At 42.0% G+C, this 14,607-nt stretch overlaps 1 protein-coding gene across 1 annotated transcript in view; it reads right to left on the minus strand.

The window, feature by feature from the left end:
* Positions 1-11,794, minus strand: part of fermt2 (FERM domain containing kindlin 2) — a 41,145-nt gene extending 29,351 nt beyond the window's left edge. The window contains exons 1-2 of the mRNA XM_054613929.1: positions 11,603-11,794; positions 9,499-9,656 (exon numbers count right to left, since the gene is read on the minus strand). Coding sequence (XP_054469904.1) covers positions 9,499-9,655 — 157 coding nt within the window. The 5' untranslated portion in view covers position 9,656; positions 11,603-11,794. The remainder of the gene's footprint in view (positions 1-9,498; positions 9,657-11,602) is intronic.
* Between the last annotated feature and the right edge of the window lie 2,813 nt (positions 11,795-14,607).

The raw sequence follows: 14,607 nt of genomic DNA on the forward strand, positions 1-14,607 counted from the left end.
ACTTTGCACACAGACACGAATTCAGAAGCCGTTGGCTCTCAGCGGTCTGCCTTATAGGTTTATGGTTAAATAAAAACAGAACATTGACATGTGCTGCGTCTCAATGCGGATGTTTCCGTGAGTAGACTTGCATGTAGTACACTGTGTACACTATGTACTAAGTGCATGATTTTCGTCAGGGTAGTGCCGTCTGGAATCTAACACGGCTGTACAATTACCAGGAATGATGATTACAACAGATGACTGCTTCTTCTTTGATTTAATGGCATATTGCAACATCTCTGAGCTTTACCACCAACATTTGACAGCGATGGTCACCCGGCTTGTTTGCTCGCTTTAGAAATCATATAAAAATGTATTAAAAATGAACATGATTTTACTTTTAATTGCTTGCGTGTGCCCTATTTCACGGGAGGTTTAAATACGGCAGCATCTCCGTCTTTTTCACAAGATTGATGCTCCTTTCAGTTTTGCCACGGAGCCAAGAAAGTGACCGTTGAGGGTGAGACGTGTTCAACTATTGGACCGTTATGATGAGTACACCATCTTAGTAGTCATAGTGCACTGCGTTTTGCAATTTTGTCAGTTTAAAATGCACCTTTGCACTCAAAATAGCAAGCGCAAGTATGAAAGAACTTAAGTTGAGACACAGCATTGGTTAATTAAAATTAAGCAAAATTAGGTACAATATGCATCAACTCTTGACTTGATTTGAAAATCTGTTGAAACGCTGACAATAAATTCTTAAAGAGAAGAACACATTGCATCATTATTGTGACTTGGCACTGGGCTTTGGACTGGAAAGCAATAAATCCGTGCTGTTGCATGTGCACTCAATGACCCATATTTACTTCTTATTTGGCTTCAACCAGCAAAGCAGTAACTTTCAGCTGACACCTGAATGAAAATCCAGGCTCATCTCTAGCATCACTGATGAAGGTGATTTTAGAGCGAACACACTCTATGTCAGGACGTTTTCTTCTTGTGTTTCACAGAGAATGTTTTGCATAAGCTGTCAGGGCCCAGCTGTTAGCCATCAGTCATAACCATGGGCACACAGTGCAAGGCTTTGTCATTTTCAGCCTTCAGCTGATAAAAACATTACAGCGGGGTGAGGCGGGTCATGCCGTTTCCTTGGTGACTCGTGGCTGACGCAGTGGGGGCAGTGGTGCGAGGCGACAACTTGTTTTCATACACAACAAAGACAGAGCTGCAGGTTTGTCAGTCTTATTCGCCCTCTACAACATGAAAGCCCTTCTCTTTCTAAATATATTCCACGTCTGAGGCAGGGTGAAGGTCGGTATTGGAAGCAAAGATACAGGAAGCACCTGTTACGCACCGTCCTTGAATTAGATCTACTGTAAGTGGTCGTTAGGCATTCACTAGCTTGTGATAGTATCAACATCGGATAACTCACATGTATACAACAAGCTTGATAGAGACAGGTGATGACGATATCTGTGTGGCAGACATGAGATATAGTCGCACAGGATTACAGTGAAAGATTCTCAGCAGACAAACTCGTTACTGGACTTGTGACGAATGTTCAACAGATAACAAACTAAATCCAGAAGTCATATTTGTGATACATCTGTTCCATCTGGTACACACTATCAATAGTGTGTATTACTGACAACACAATACAATACCAAGGCCCTTAACGTGAGATGCTAGGCTACCATGTTCAGAGCCATGTGCAGGGAGGCAATCCCAGCTGTATGGGTTGAACCTGCCTCTAGTAGTGGGCCAATCACATGTTGCATTAAATCAGAGAACACTTGGGGATTGGCTGCAAGAAAAACATACAAATAATTAAAAAAAAAAATTAACAATTGCAGGTATTGCTTGACTGGAGTATTTGATACTACTTTGTACAAAGTTATTTCATCCGAGACCTTAAAGAATATTACAAATACCCAGACCGACACCCTCAAGGTTGAAACCATTGATCTATAGCTGATCTATTCCAGCTGCGTCCTTGGAGTATTCTCTCACCAACACCATTAAAGCTCAAGCGCTTTCAATTGACCAGCTGAGTGTAAACGAATTTAACCTGAGTTTATTTCAGTCAGTTATTAGACAACAACTCAAGCTTCCTGCCAATAGTAAAATCACACAGGCCACTTATCCGGGCATTAAATATGCAAAACCCACCTGAACCCTTTCAAGCTGTCAAACTTTACCTGACAAAGCATTTAGACAAAAGGGACACTTAGTGCTGCCATTAGAGCTTTTTAGGCTGCAGAAACAAGAAGCACGGGGTTCATCGAGGTTGTGCCCTGTGTCAGTGATACACAGCTCACATAAGTGAGAGATCATTTAAGGTCATGGCTGGCCTAAAAAGGAGTCAAGGGACAGTGTGGCAGACGGCTATTGATTCCAATCAAAAGTGTTCTACTGCGACTACTACTTCCCCGACATACTGACAGACAAACCCCAGTCCAAATCTGGACTACTTAGATGCTGGCTGAATTTGACGTCAAAAACACACACGAATCCAAAATGTGCTCATTTATTTATAGCCTTAAGAATAGAGGATGAGCTCAGACAATGCTTCAGGAGGAGCCCTGCGCTGGTGACACTCAGGATTTCCATCTGAGATTGGACGACACCCAACCTTTGTTGCGTCATGGTTCAGGTTCAGTTCACCTGACAGCTCCAAAAAGGATGAGATTAGCCTGCTTTGTATAAACTGAGGTCGACAGGTGAAGTTGTGGAGGCAGAAGCACGCCTTCTACTCAGTAAAAGACAATAAGTATATTTCCTCAGAGTGGAATAGGAGTCTGAAATCTTAACAGGAAATCTGGGAACATCCAGCCTTTTAGAGTAAGAAGAGAGTGCAACAGGCTTTGATGCATTAGGAGAGGCCAGGAGGGCTATTAGACCAAACCTCCTTAGAGACAGTTTGTATCCATTTGTGTCATAATACAAACACACAAAAACAGTGGGCGTACCCCCCCGCCCTGACACAGCTTTATACAATTAAGTGTTCAGGGACCAGCTGGAATAATGACATTACAAAGAAACTCCGGGACAAAGATCAATGGAGCAGATAGACAATATTCATCTGTCCTTACATCCATGTATGCCTCCTGCCAGACGCCCCCTCAGGACTGGGAGAAGCCGCCCCACTGATGTTTCTGTGAGTTGAACAGTAAGCTCAGTATCTTCTAGCTGAATCTGGAGAACTTTCTTCCAGGTTAAATATTTGGACAATCTACAGCAGCACTGATTCGGTTAGAGGATCAGCAGATTAATCTGATAATCAATTAATCACTTTCAAGTACAAATACAAAATCTTTTCTTGTCACGGCTCGTTCATGTCAGAAATGTTCTGCTTGTTTCTTTTTGATATAAATTGTATGTTAAGTGCTTTGTTTGACTATTTGTCAGAACAATTTGGCAATTTGAAGAGATCATTTTTGACGACTTGTGCTAACGTTTTTCATAATTTTGATTAGAGATTGGCTGATTGCTCTTCAACCGCATCATATTTCCATTTTTTGCTGGTCACATTGACATACGCGTGACGTCGGTGTGGAAGTTCTTTAGCGCAAGTGAGGAGAACATAAAGCCTCATCCCTGGGTTATGAAAGCAGACACCTCACTTGCTGCTTTGCTCTGTTAAAGGGATAACTCAGAGACAGACAGCGAGGCGGGGAAAAGTTTAAATGAATGAAAAGGGAGCTGAGAACCCAGACAAAAACATCATATCGGTTTACTCCATTAGAGCACAGGTGTGTGCGGTGTCACAACAACAATGTGCTGCTCTAACATTTCATCCAATGGATCTACTGCCCTGCCTGCCACTACAGGAAGGTACGAGGGACAAAAAGAGACAGGCGTCCGACTCCCAGAGGAGCCATGAAAGTTTGTCCCACTTTATGTTTAAGATTTCAAACATAACTTATTAGATAGTCCTTAACAAGAACAGCAGTTCTTTCATGAAAGTGGACAAAGAGTGATTGAGAAAAAAATGGAGATATTTCAAACAAAGCAAATTATTCATGTTGAACTTTTCAAATAGGAATATGAAGGTGTCCAGATTTTCTTGATGCTGTAGTACCCTGTTCAGAGTAATTATTCATGTGATATTTGGAGCATCAAACAGCCGATACTGTAAACACATGACTCTTCATGGAGGGACTTCATCGACAAATGTATTTCAGTCTTAACCAAAACTTTTGTTTGAACAATCTGCAAGTAATTAACTAGGTAGGATAGTACAGCTTTACTTCCACAGCTGGATTCTTTCATTAGCACCGTCTCCTTTAAATTGACCATCATAGTTCTAAAGCAACAGTCAAGGGCTGCTCATAGGGAGGTGACTTTTTCAATCCATATTTAAGCACATGTAACATTCAAACTAACGTTCCATTCAATCCACCGTCCGCACTACCGAGCAGAATATTTACCGGAAGAAGTGATAAACATAATCTTAAAAACACGTTTAGCTTGTGTGGGCTGCTTAAATGAACTCTCCATTTATGGGAAACGCTGATGTATGTGAATGTATAGGCTTGGTGCGGTCTGTGGGTGAACGCATGTGCCAGTGTGAGCACAGAACAGCACAATCACTGTAGCATCTTGCTGGTGAAACAGGAAAGCTCTGGCCTGGGCAGGACCACTACTTAGGCTAACTACTTCCTGTCCTGAGAGATTAGAGAGCAGGATGATCACACAGGCTGCCACGCCGTTTCTCACTTCGTCATGCTTGACATTTAGGATGGCTCCACGGTCACAATCAATGAGTCTCATTACGCACGGTGACACATGTGTACCGTGTGTAATGGCAAGCTGATAACGAGGAGAAGGAAAGAGGTTATGGACATCCATCAAAGGAATCTCCCACTCTCCTGGTGTGAGATATTTAATGCAAAAGAGATGTTCAGAGCTCTCGCATCATCAGGGCAGATGTGACTACAGTATCTCATCTCTTCATCTCAGCTCTCTGTAGGGACTGAAGACCCATCTTTTCCCTCAGCCCAACAGGGACATGTCCTTTAAAAAGAATGCCATTAACACCGAAAGGGCAGGAAGGCGGGAATGCTAGGAAGGCACAAGGGAGAAGGCGCATAAAAAAAAAGCCCAGAGGAAGTTCAGCATCCTGTGTTAAATCGCATCTGTTTCCTAATGAAACCTGCGCTCCATTGTCAAAACCGAAGCGATCGCCCTCTGGTCACCACAACCGCCAGCAGGCAGCATCTTGACATCCCAAAAAAGGACACAGAGTTTAAATAGCTGACCGAGTTATCTTGAAGATCAAAGTTGCTCAGAGGAAACATTAAGGTCACTTTATTTATTGAGCATTATAACTTTAACTTGCTCTTTAGAGGGAGCTCTGGGGTAGAAAAGAAAGAAAAAAAAGAAAGTTATTGTTACTTAAAAATACATTTTACGAAATAATTTGCTCTAACAAAATTGAAGTGAATGTGGGAGGATGACTTTAGCCGATTTACTCGCGATGTGAATATGTAGGTCATTGCAAATACAAATCACACATTTTTCTCTGACACGCGGGGAAAGTTTTTCCGTGGCCGGCTTTTGGTACGGCAGCCAAAAAAACTGCAGGCCCCTCACTGGAAACAACCACATGAACTATCAAGAGTCACACTGGACCAATTAGTTCACTCAAGTTCTATTTATGGAACATTGAACAGTCAGCACACACGAACCGGGTTCAGAAGCCATGAGAACGTGAACAAAGTGTTCTTTAATGTTTCCTAATTAATATTAAGCTACTCGCTACGTGGCTGGAGGACCCTAACCCAAAGAACAGTGAGACAAAATTGAAAAAAAAAGTATATTTTCCACAAAACATATTTAGATGAAGTGGGAGTGAGAGAGAGGGCGAAACAGAGAGAAAAGGAAAGAAGGGAGTTGACGGGGGGGTGGATGAAGCAGGCAGCGGAGGATCCAGCAGTGACGGCAGCGACCAGAGAACAACATGCCGAACACTGGAAGTCATTTCCTGCTTCGTCGAAGACTTTTATGGAATTTTAGCAGCGTGGCTAACGTCACAACGAGAAGGGGAGACGGAGCGAGAGAGAGAGAGAGAGAGCGCTCAGGCCCCTCTCACTCCCCCCTCTCTCTCTTTCCCTCCCATTTTCTTCTCCATCCAGCCCCTCTACCCTCAGCTGTCTTTTTGTGAGGCAAAACAGAGCCAAAGCAACCAGGGTATCTCCAGCAATGTAATTGTAACAACACACTCATCAATCATTTTCTGTTTGCTAGCTACTCATGCTGCTCATTCCATGACTTGCTTTTTCAGGGGTTTGCACAATTAGCTGAATGTGTTATTCTTATCGACAGGCTCGACTTCAGGGGCATTGAGAACATCAATATCACAAAAATATATATAGATTTTCCAACTCAGGTGTGTGCAAAATAACAATGCATTTGTGTGAAACATTGATAGTTCAAACACTTACTGTAAATCACAGTTTACCAGACATGAGAGCACTGTAACTTGGGATCAATCCCTTGAAACCCAATAAATCTCTCGCCAGCTAATGTTGTTTGTGCAATATTTGTTGTCCCATCTAAATGGAAATATTAGCTTTTAGAGAGGAAAACCGGTCAGAGACAGCAGGAGTGATGGTAAGCAAGGAGGGATGAAAGGATCACAGGAGTGAGGGACCAGGGGTGGGTGAATCAGCTGGCTTTAAATACCGCTCACTTGGAGGGGAAATGGAAGCAGCGTTCGCTGCCGTGATCAATAGCTAAGTGCCTTCCTGGCATTTGTCTATTTAATCCATTATCGAAGGCCATTCGAGCCTGCGATGTGGACCCAAAGACCTGCGGCTCACAGGAAGAGTTGAAAAATGGATGCAGGATACGTGTTGGCGAGACACACCCACACAACCCCGCTCACGAGTGGAAACACGCTCACAAATACTACTAATAAGAACACTGGCCATCGTACAGAGGACAGCTGACTCACACGCTGCTTCTGCGTACAGCAACAAATGTTTGATAGAAAAAAAAAGACAGAGTGATGTCAGCCTCACGGAATGCCATTACTGAATCACAAGAAGTCCTTCATTTTTGGAACGTCAGAGACCGAGAGAGAGAGAGAGAGCAAGAAGGACAGAGAGAGATTTGTCATTGCACCAGGATGTCCTTTCAATGAGAGTCTGACGCAATGCCTGCCAAAATTCCGTGGTATCTGCGTGTCCCTTCTCACAGCACCATGTATATGTGCAGGTACAGTGTCTATGTATAGATAATGCATCCAAGCAATCAGCACATTAAACAGTGGGAATGTGACAGCACTTCAGAGGTGTACAGTGAAGTCTCTGCAGCACTGTCTGTCACCAGTGCATGCTGGGAGGTTGAGAGACAGGTTACTGGGAAAAGAAAGACCTGTTGGCATTCCATTTTCTTTACTCTCATGATGCGATTGTTTCATATCACCTCAGAGTGGAAACGTACACATTATTACAGAGCTTCGTGTTTGTTTTTACAAGAAGGTCACTGAACAAAATAATGTTCAAGATATTATTTCTTTGCACAAATTTGATGCAAGAGCTTATTCAAATCTGTCCCAAATGGTCATAAAGAAAATGTTTATTTTCCTGTACTACCGCAAGCACATTATTGCCTGTTCCACATTAAAAATATTGTGCGTCACATGAATATTTTACAGTTCCCCGCAGTGTGTGGCCATGTGGAAAACCCACTTCGTGGACGGGTTAATGATTACAACGGAAAACAACGTGTTGACTAAGGGTAGGAGGGAGAAGGCAGTCAAATGAAATGTCCCCACATTCACTTTGTGAAACCAGTCATGAGGCACAAATGCTCCCTCAAACACTCACAGAGCAGTAAGAGGGTGGATTACCTTTAAGAATACTTCAGTAAAGCTAATTTAACAGCAGCAATGGTGGTAGTAGTACGATTATGTCGAGGGGAGATGAATATGTTTGGAAGGCTGGAATTACAGTATTTTTTCTTTGATAAGACAAAGGAAGAACCACGCACATCCACGTCCTGTTATTTCTCTTTGGTGCAATAACAACCAACCATGGTCTACAAATCAAAACTATTGTCATCTGTAGACGTCAAGATCTCAAACAGCCAGAATCCATAACAGATAAAAAAAAGGTCATCAGCAAATAGCTACATCCTTAAGAAAAGGAAACAGAAATTAGGACTGAGGAAAATAGAAAAACAGTCAACTTCCCTCCCACAATGCTGTTTGTTGACAACTTGTTAATACAACCGATTCATAAAACAATACAAATATACAACTACCCACCACTAAAAATACTTTTCCACCATGCTACACCTCAGAGAAGGTGTCGCATCAAGAAAGGTCATACCCTTCAACCAGAACTTAACAAACGGCGCAAGCACAACTCAAACAATGGATAAGGCCAGGCCTCGAGTGACGTTGGCGGTTTTGAGGACCAATGAATTCATGTCGTCCCACACTCGCCGAGCGTAGATGCTGCTCAGCACAGACGACCACAGAGAACAAAGGCCTCAATTATGTGGAGCTCTAACAGGAGAGCTAAAAACGGGACCACGGGCAGGGGAATAAAAACCAAAGGATCGCTGCAGGAATGCCGAGCGTTCAAGCACCATCAACACACAACGCTGTCACTCCCAAATCGCACACTGCCACCTCCTCCGCCCGTGAACTTTCTCCAGCCTCCGTGAAACAGGGCAGTGTTCAAGTGGCTGGAACAGAGGACTCTTATGCTTGCTTGCACCCAAACTTGTGAAGTGCGTGACTGCGGCTACAGAACAGTGCATGATACAGTGGGGAGGGGAGGCGAGCTGTGTGTGGTTTCTTTATACCTTGGGTTACTGACCCATATACACTGCAGGGGAACAAAGAGGAATATTAACCCCTGAAAGGAAAGTCCACAAACTCATAATAGGCGTTTTGAGCTGGTGTCATGCAACAACGTTCAAAGACAGATAAAACTCATTATGTACTCTGCACAAACAAAACAGGATTCTTTATATCTCCAAAGACAATAATGCAGCTTGTTGCCGACCTCTGATTTCATACGCTTTCTCTCAGTGTTCCTGGCACAAAGCATGAATTTAAGTTCCCAGAATTGACAAAGTTGGAGAATGTCTGCTCTTAACTTTGGCCAGTATTGAGAAAACAGTTTGTACGCTTGCATAGAAGTGTGGCATTTACTTAGAAGAATCTCACTTCTCAGAATGGTAAGTATTTTGAAAAGAAAAAGAGGTATTTATTGCCCAACAAATATGAACGGATAACACAAGTCCGCTATTGACACATGGTAGAAGGTCATAAGGTCAAAGGAAAGGGCTTTTATTACTGCAAACCATATCCACTCTATTGAAAATGGAATGCATCTTGAATCCGAAGACTCATTATGGATTGCTGTTATTTCTATTGTGTCAAAAATAGTCAATTAAGACTAAGTTCAAGCCTGTTTATTACGCTTTAGACCAGCTGGGCCCCTGCACAGAAGCAGCCTGCATACACACATATAAACAAACATACATACATACCTAGTTTCTCCACGAGTTTGAGCATGACTCCGCCGATGTGGATTTCCCCAGTTACCCTCAGCGACACGTCCCTGTGGAGGTCAGTGACATGCATCTTCAGTTCCCACGTCCCGTCGGCGTAGCAGCCATCGGGCATCCGGATCCCGTCCAGCGCCATCCTGCCAAACAGACCCACGGAGTCAAGAGGGGAGAAGGTCCAGCTGAAATTCTGTCACACTGGAGTGAAAAGAACCCTTTTGACCCTCTGGACGGGGCGTAAACGTGGTGCAAAGCTCATGCATGCAAGGTCTTGAGAAAGAGCCGTACCCTGGGAGATATCAAGCCGACCCTAGGCTATCTCTGTATGAACTAAGTAGATATACTTGAGCACGATACTTTACTTTAACGCTTTCATTTCTAAATATATGCTTATTCTCCAGGGAAACTTATACATTGATACTCCGTTGCATTTACAGTGCTGTAGTTGCTGGTTACTTTGCAGAGTAAGATTTTACATTCAAAACACGCGACTTGTTTAACAAATGGAGCGATGGTATGAAAAGGAATTGATTTGTGCACCACCTAGACGTGCTAGGCCATTAAAATAGTGCTTGTACATAAAATAAATCAATGCTTTCCAATACTATGACAGGGTCAAGGGGTGGACAATATGACAACAGAAAGTATGTGTGCCACAAGACACTTTGCTGTACTATGGCAGCTATCCCTTTTACATGGACACTCCTGGAACATTGCACATCACAGTCAGTAGACATGGCTGGTTACTCAACCTGTAACAGTTTTGGAATGTCTTAAAAAGGGAACTCTGATGATGCATAGTGATGTCATCGGGGTAATCGGTTCCCTTGGACTGGGAATACAGATTTAGAATTAAAAAAACAAAAACAAAAACAGCCTTACTGGTGGACTTTGCCAGACATGGTGCAAAACAAAATCATAGGCAATATAGTAAATTTGGTTTTAATTATATTTATATATATATATATATATATATATATATATATATATATACTTACATATACAGTACCAGTCAAAAGTTTGGACACACCTTCTCATTCAACTACTTTTGTCATTCAGCATTTGTTTGTTTACCACATAATTCCATATGTGTTCCTTCATAGTTTGGATGTCTTCAATATTAATCTACAATGTAGAAAAAAAAAAAATAAAAATAAAGAAAAACCATTGAATGAGAAGGCGTGTCCAAACTTTTGACTGGTACTGTGTATATATATATATATATATATATATATATATATATATATATATATATATATAAATAAATTGCTACTGATCAGTACAGTTATGAAAGCAGAACTTGTTGCTTACATGGAGTATTTTTCCATTCTGCTATTGCTTCTTTCATCCTATTCAAGTATGACATAACTTCCTCCAACATTTGCATACGGTTAGGAACATTCTACAGAACATCTGACCCTCATTGAGGAGTCTTTTAAAAAGGCATGAAGGAAGTCACTGCCAGACAATAAAGGTTACATTATATCCGACCTGTCATCCTCTCATCTGATCTGATCCAGCACAGAGTGGTGGATCAGCAGGGACGCGACTACAGGTAACAACAGACACAGTTACCTGCTACAGAGCTTCACCTGTTACACATAACGGTGACTCACAGAGAGGAGGACTCACAATGGAAGCAGAGACCAGCTACATGCTCACTCTCTCTCTCTCTCTCTCTCTCTCTCTCTCTCTCTGTCTCTCTCACTCTCTCTCTGTCTCTCTCTCTCACTCTCTCTCTCTCTCTCTGTCTCTCTGTCTCTCTCACTCTCTCTCTGTCTCTCTCTCACTCTCTCTCTCTCTCTCTCTGTCTCTCTCACTCTCTCTCTCTCTCTCTCTCTCTCTCTCACTCGGTCGTTAAAGCTGAAGTTCACAAAAGAAAAGTGCGTTTAAAAAGCTTGTTAGTTGTTAACTGAAGCTTGTTAGTTGTTAACTGAAGCTTGTTAGTTGTTAACTGAAGCTTGTTAGTTGTTAACTGAAGCGTGGGTTTAATGTACGACGACAAAAACACACAAACAACATTTCCATATTCCATAGCGGTGAACTAGCAGCTCTGAGGACGAAACGTTTCAATCTGTGTACTCACCTTCACAAAGAGAAGAACCCAGAGAGAGAGAGAGAGAGAGACTACACGGAGCAGAGCTCTCTACAGCATGGAGAGTCTTTCTCTGGAGAGTGAAAAGGCAGAAAGAAACCCCGAAGAGCTCTGGAGGAGAGTATCCAACAGTCCTCTGGCAGGCTTCGGGCTTAATGGAGTCCAGCCGTCCCTCTTCCTCCCTCCCTCTTTCCACACAACGTCACTGCTCCAATCCCACTTTTCCTTTCATACTGGGAGCTGCTCTGGTCCCCTACTGGTCCCAGTGTCACCTCACACCCACACACACACACACACACACAGGACTTGTGGGTTACTTCTCCATTTTTTTTTCCTTTTGTAGAAAAACAAGTCATGCTTATTTAAAAATAATTATTTTACCAGTAATTTGTCTGATATTCAGCCTTTACACATTATAAAACAGTAAATGTATCTGATATATGTTCCTTTTCTGTAATTCACTAAAGTCAAGTAAAACAATCAGGTGTTCATGTTTCTTTATTTATTTGTTTCTTACCCTAACCCACAATTGGGGAGTTTAAACTACATAAATCCATAACATTGCATCATTCAAATTGAATATTAAATGATATCCTGGACCGTAAGTAGTTATTAAAGGTGCTGGCCAGTAATATAAACAATATTTATCTCTTGGCATATAATAATTAAACACTTTAAAGAACTATCTGCCAAAAACAGTTATTCATGCGAGTGTCAATATCACTTTTGGCTTTTTGGAAAAAGATGAATAAAATAACTTAACTACACATTATTTAAATGTCAACCGAAAAAGGCAGTCTTGTCCCAAATGTGTTTTATTAAAGATTTGTTCAAACTGTAGCCCTCTACAGTACAACATGCATTGCTGTGTTGGTGATGGACATGCAGTGAGGATCTCAAGCTGCCTTTTATGGCAATAGTGCTGCTGAGCCCTGCAGCAGCATCCAGGGACCTCTGGGTCTTTGGCCCTGGGAGTAACGGCACAAAATAACAAGTCACTCCGGTTTTGTCACTTTTACAGTTTTAATAACTGAGTTTTTCCCCCAAAATATCCCTTTTATTTGTTTCTCCTCTTTTTTTCCCTTCCAGTGTAGACATTAATAATTTAGACTTAAATCCCAAATGGAAGACTGTGAGGTGTAGAAATTAGCCAAAGTCCACAAATATCTACTGTCATTCCTGGCACAACACATAATGTCCAGGCAGCATGCTGTATAGCTGGTCCAGGTGGAGGTTTGCCAGACTACTTCACAAACTCTTTTGGGTTTTAAAGTAAGTTAAAAAAAACAACATTTCATTAGTTTATTCTAACATAAAACTGAATTATTGAGGCTAACATGTACATACAGTTGCAGAAAAATGTAACATCTAGCAAGATGGAGAGATGGAAAGTAAAGTGCCAGTGTTTCCAAGTTGTGCTTAAGTACAGCGAATTGAACTTCACCTGATCTGACATAATAAACTTCTTCTCTTGCATGTACAAACAATATTCAGCTCTCATACAAGGTCATTCCTTTATTCAGAAACACAATAATAGTTTACTTTGTTTTGCTAATGACCTCTAGACATGACCCCCAAACTGTCTGCAGCAGTCTCCCATATCTATCCCTGTACCTATGATAAAACCATCTGCAGTGCAGGTCAACATCAAGTGTTTCATGTTTTCTTTTCCCTATTTGCACCAAATTCAAAATGGTCATGGGGGGGTCACTGTAGGAGAATACAATAGCATATAATCAGTATGTGAAGATCATGGCTTTGTTCATCCATTAAATGAGAGACACTGAAATGATATCGTCTGCAGGTTGCTGCTCACGTCTCCACTGCTGCAGATGAACAGCATTATTTTACGAGTGCATTCAAACAAGTGCTGTCGTGTCCTCTCTTCCCAAAGCAGCAGCACAGTACACACTCCATCACACACTCTCCAAGTGGTCTGCAGTAAAGGCCCCATGAATCATCAGGGTTTTCTGGCTCCGTATCACGGTGAACTCGCTCAGCGCCGATCCTCCAGCTCAGGAATCTTGTTCTACGGACTACGGTCGGCATCAAAGCGATTTATAACTTCTCTCCCCGCAGCGCTGACCCCCTCGTCAGTGTCTGGCACCCGACCCATTGCCTTTTATAGGCTGTGCTTTAATTGCAGAGTAAACATCTGAGTCAGTCAGATGCAGAGCAGGAGAGTCAGATGGAGAGGAGAGAGCTGGCTTGGCTGCTGCTGCTGATGAAGAAGATGATGATGAGGTGAAGAGGAGAGAGATTGAGCAGAGAGGTGGAGCATTTGAGTGGAGGTCTACACTGTCTACAGGAGTCACTTTTGGAAACATGTCAGTTTGTAAGCATTGGGATTGTAGTAAGTGATATTAAATGAGTGAGTTTTTTGTTTGTATTTATTGCATATATGACATTTTATTTCCCAAACCTAAAACCTTTTTCATTAAGTCATAAATGAGAGCATTAACTATTGTCAAAATAGCTTAAATATTTAAGGAAATAGGAAATGGAAAAAGGGCTCTGGACAACAGATGGTCAATGGGGGTCTTTGTTCCAGCATTACCTATTGATGACTGACCTCTTCTGGACAAACACAGAACAGCAGGGCCAAATGCATTATTTATGAGAATCACCCCTCTTCTAAACGGTCCCATCTGTGAGCCTTGCCTTTGCAGATGTTGCTAAACTGCATTAAAGCACTAGCAACTCATGTGGAAGCCATGACTGCTTGCGGATTACAATGTAGCCTATTCATGATCCATAAGTCAGCTTTGTTATTCACACCGGGGGGGAGAGAAGAAGAAGAAGTGGGATGCATTGGAAAGAATCTGATCTGAGTTTCAGACGAACAAACAGCTCTATTGTTCCGCCGAAAACAGTCTGGAAATGAGCAATGAGACAATTGTCCTCTGGTGATCTCAACCTCCTACGCGACGGCATAAACAGTGTTCAAATTCAATCTTTTTTTTTTTTTTTTTTAAATCAGTGGGATGTGACAGACT

This window comes from Anoplopoma fimbria, chromosome 15 (assembly GCF_027596085.1).
Source record: "Anoplopoma fimbria isolate UVic2021 breed Golden Eagle Sablefish chromosome 15, Afim_UVic_2022, whole genome shotgun sequence".
NCBI classification, from domain to species: Eukaryota; Metazoa; Chordata; class Actinopteri; order Perciformes; family Anoplopomatidae; genus Anoplopoma; species Anoplopoma fimbria.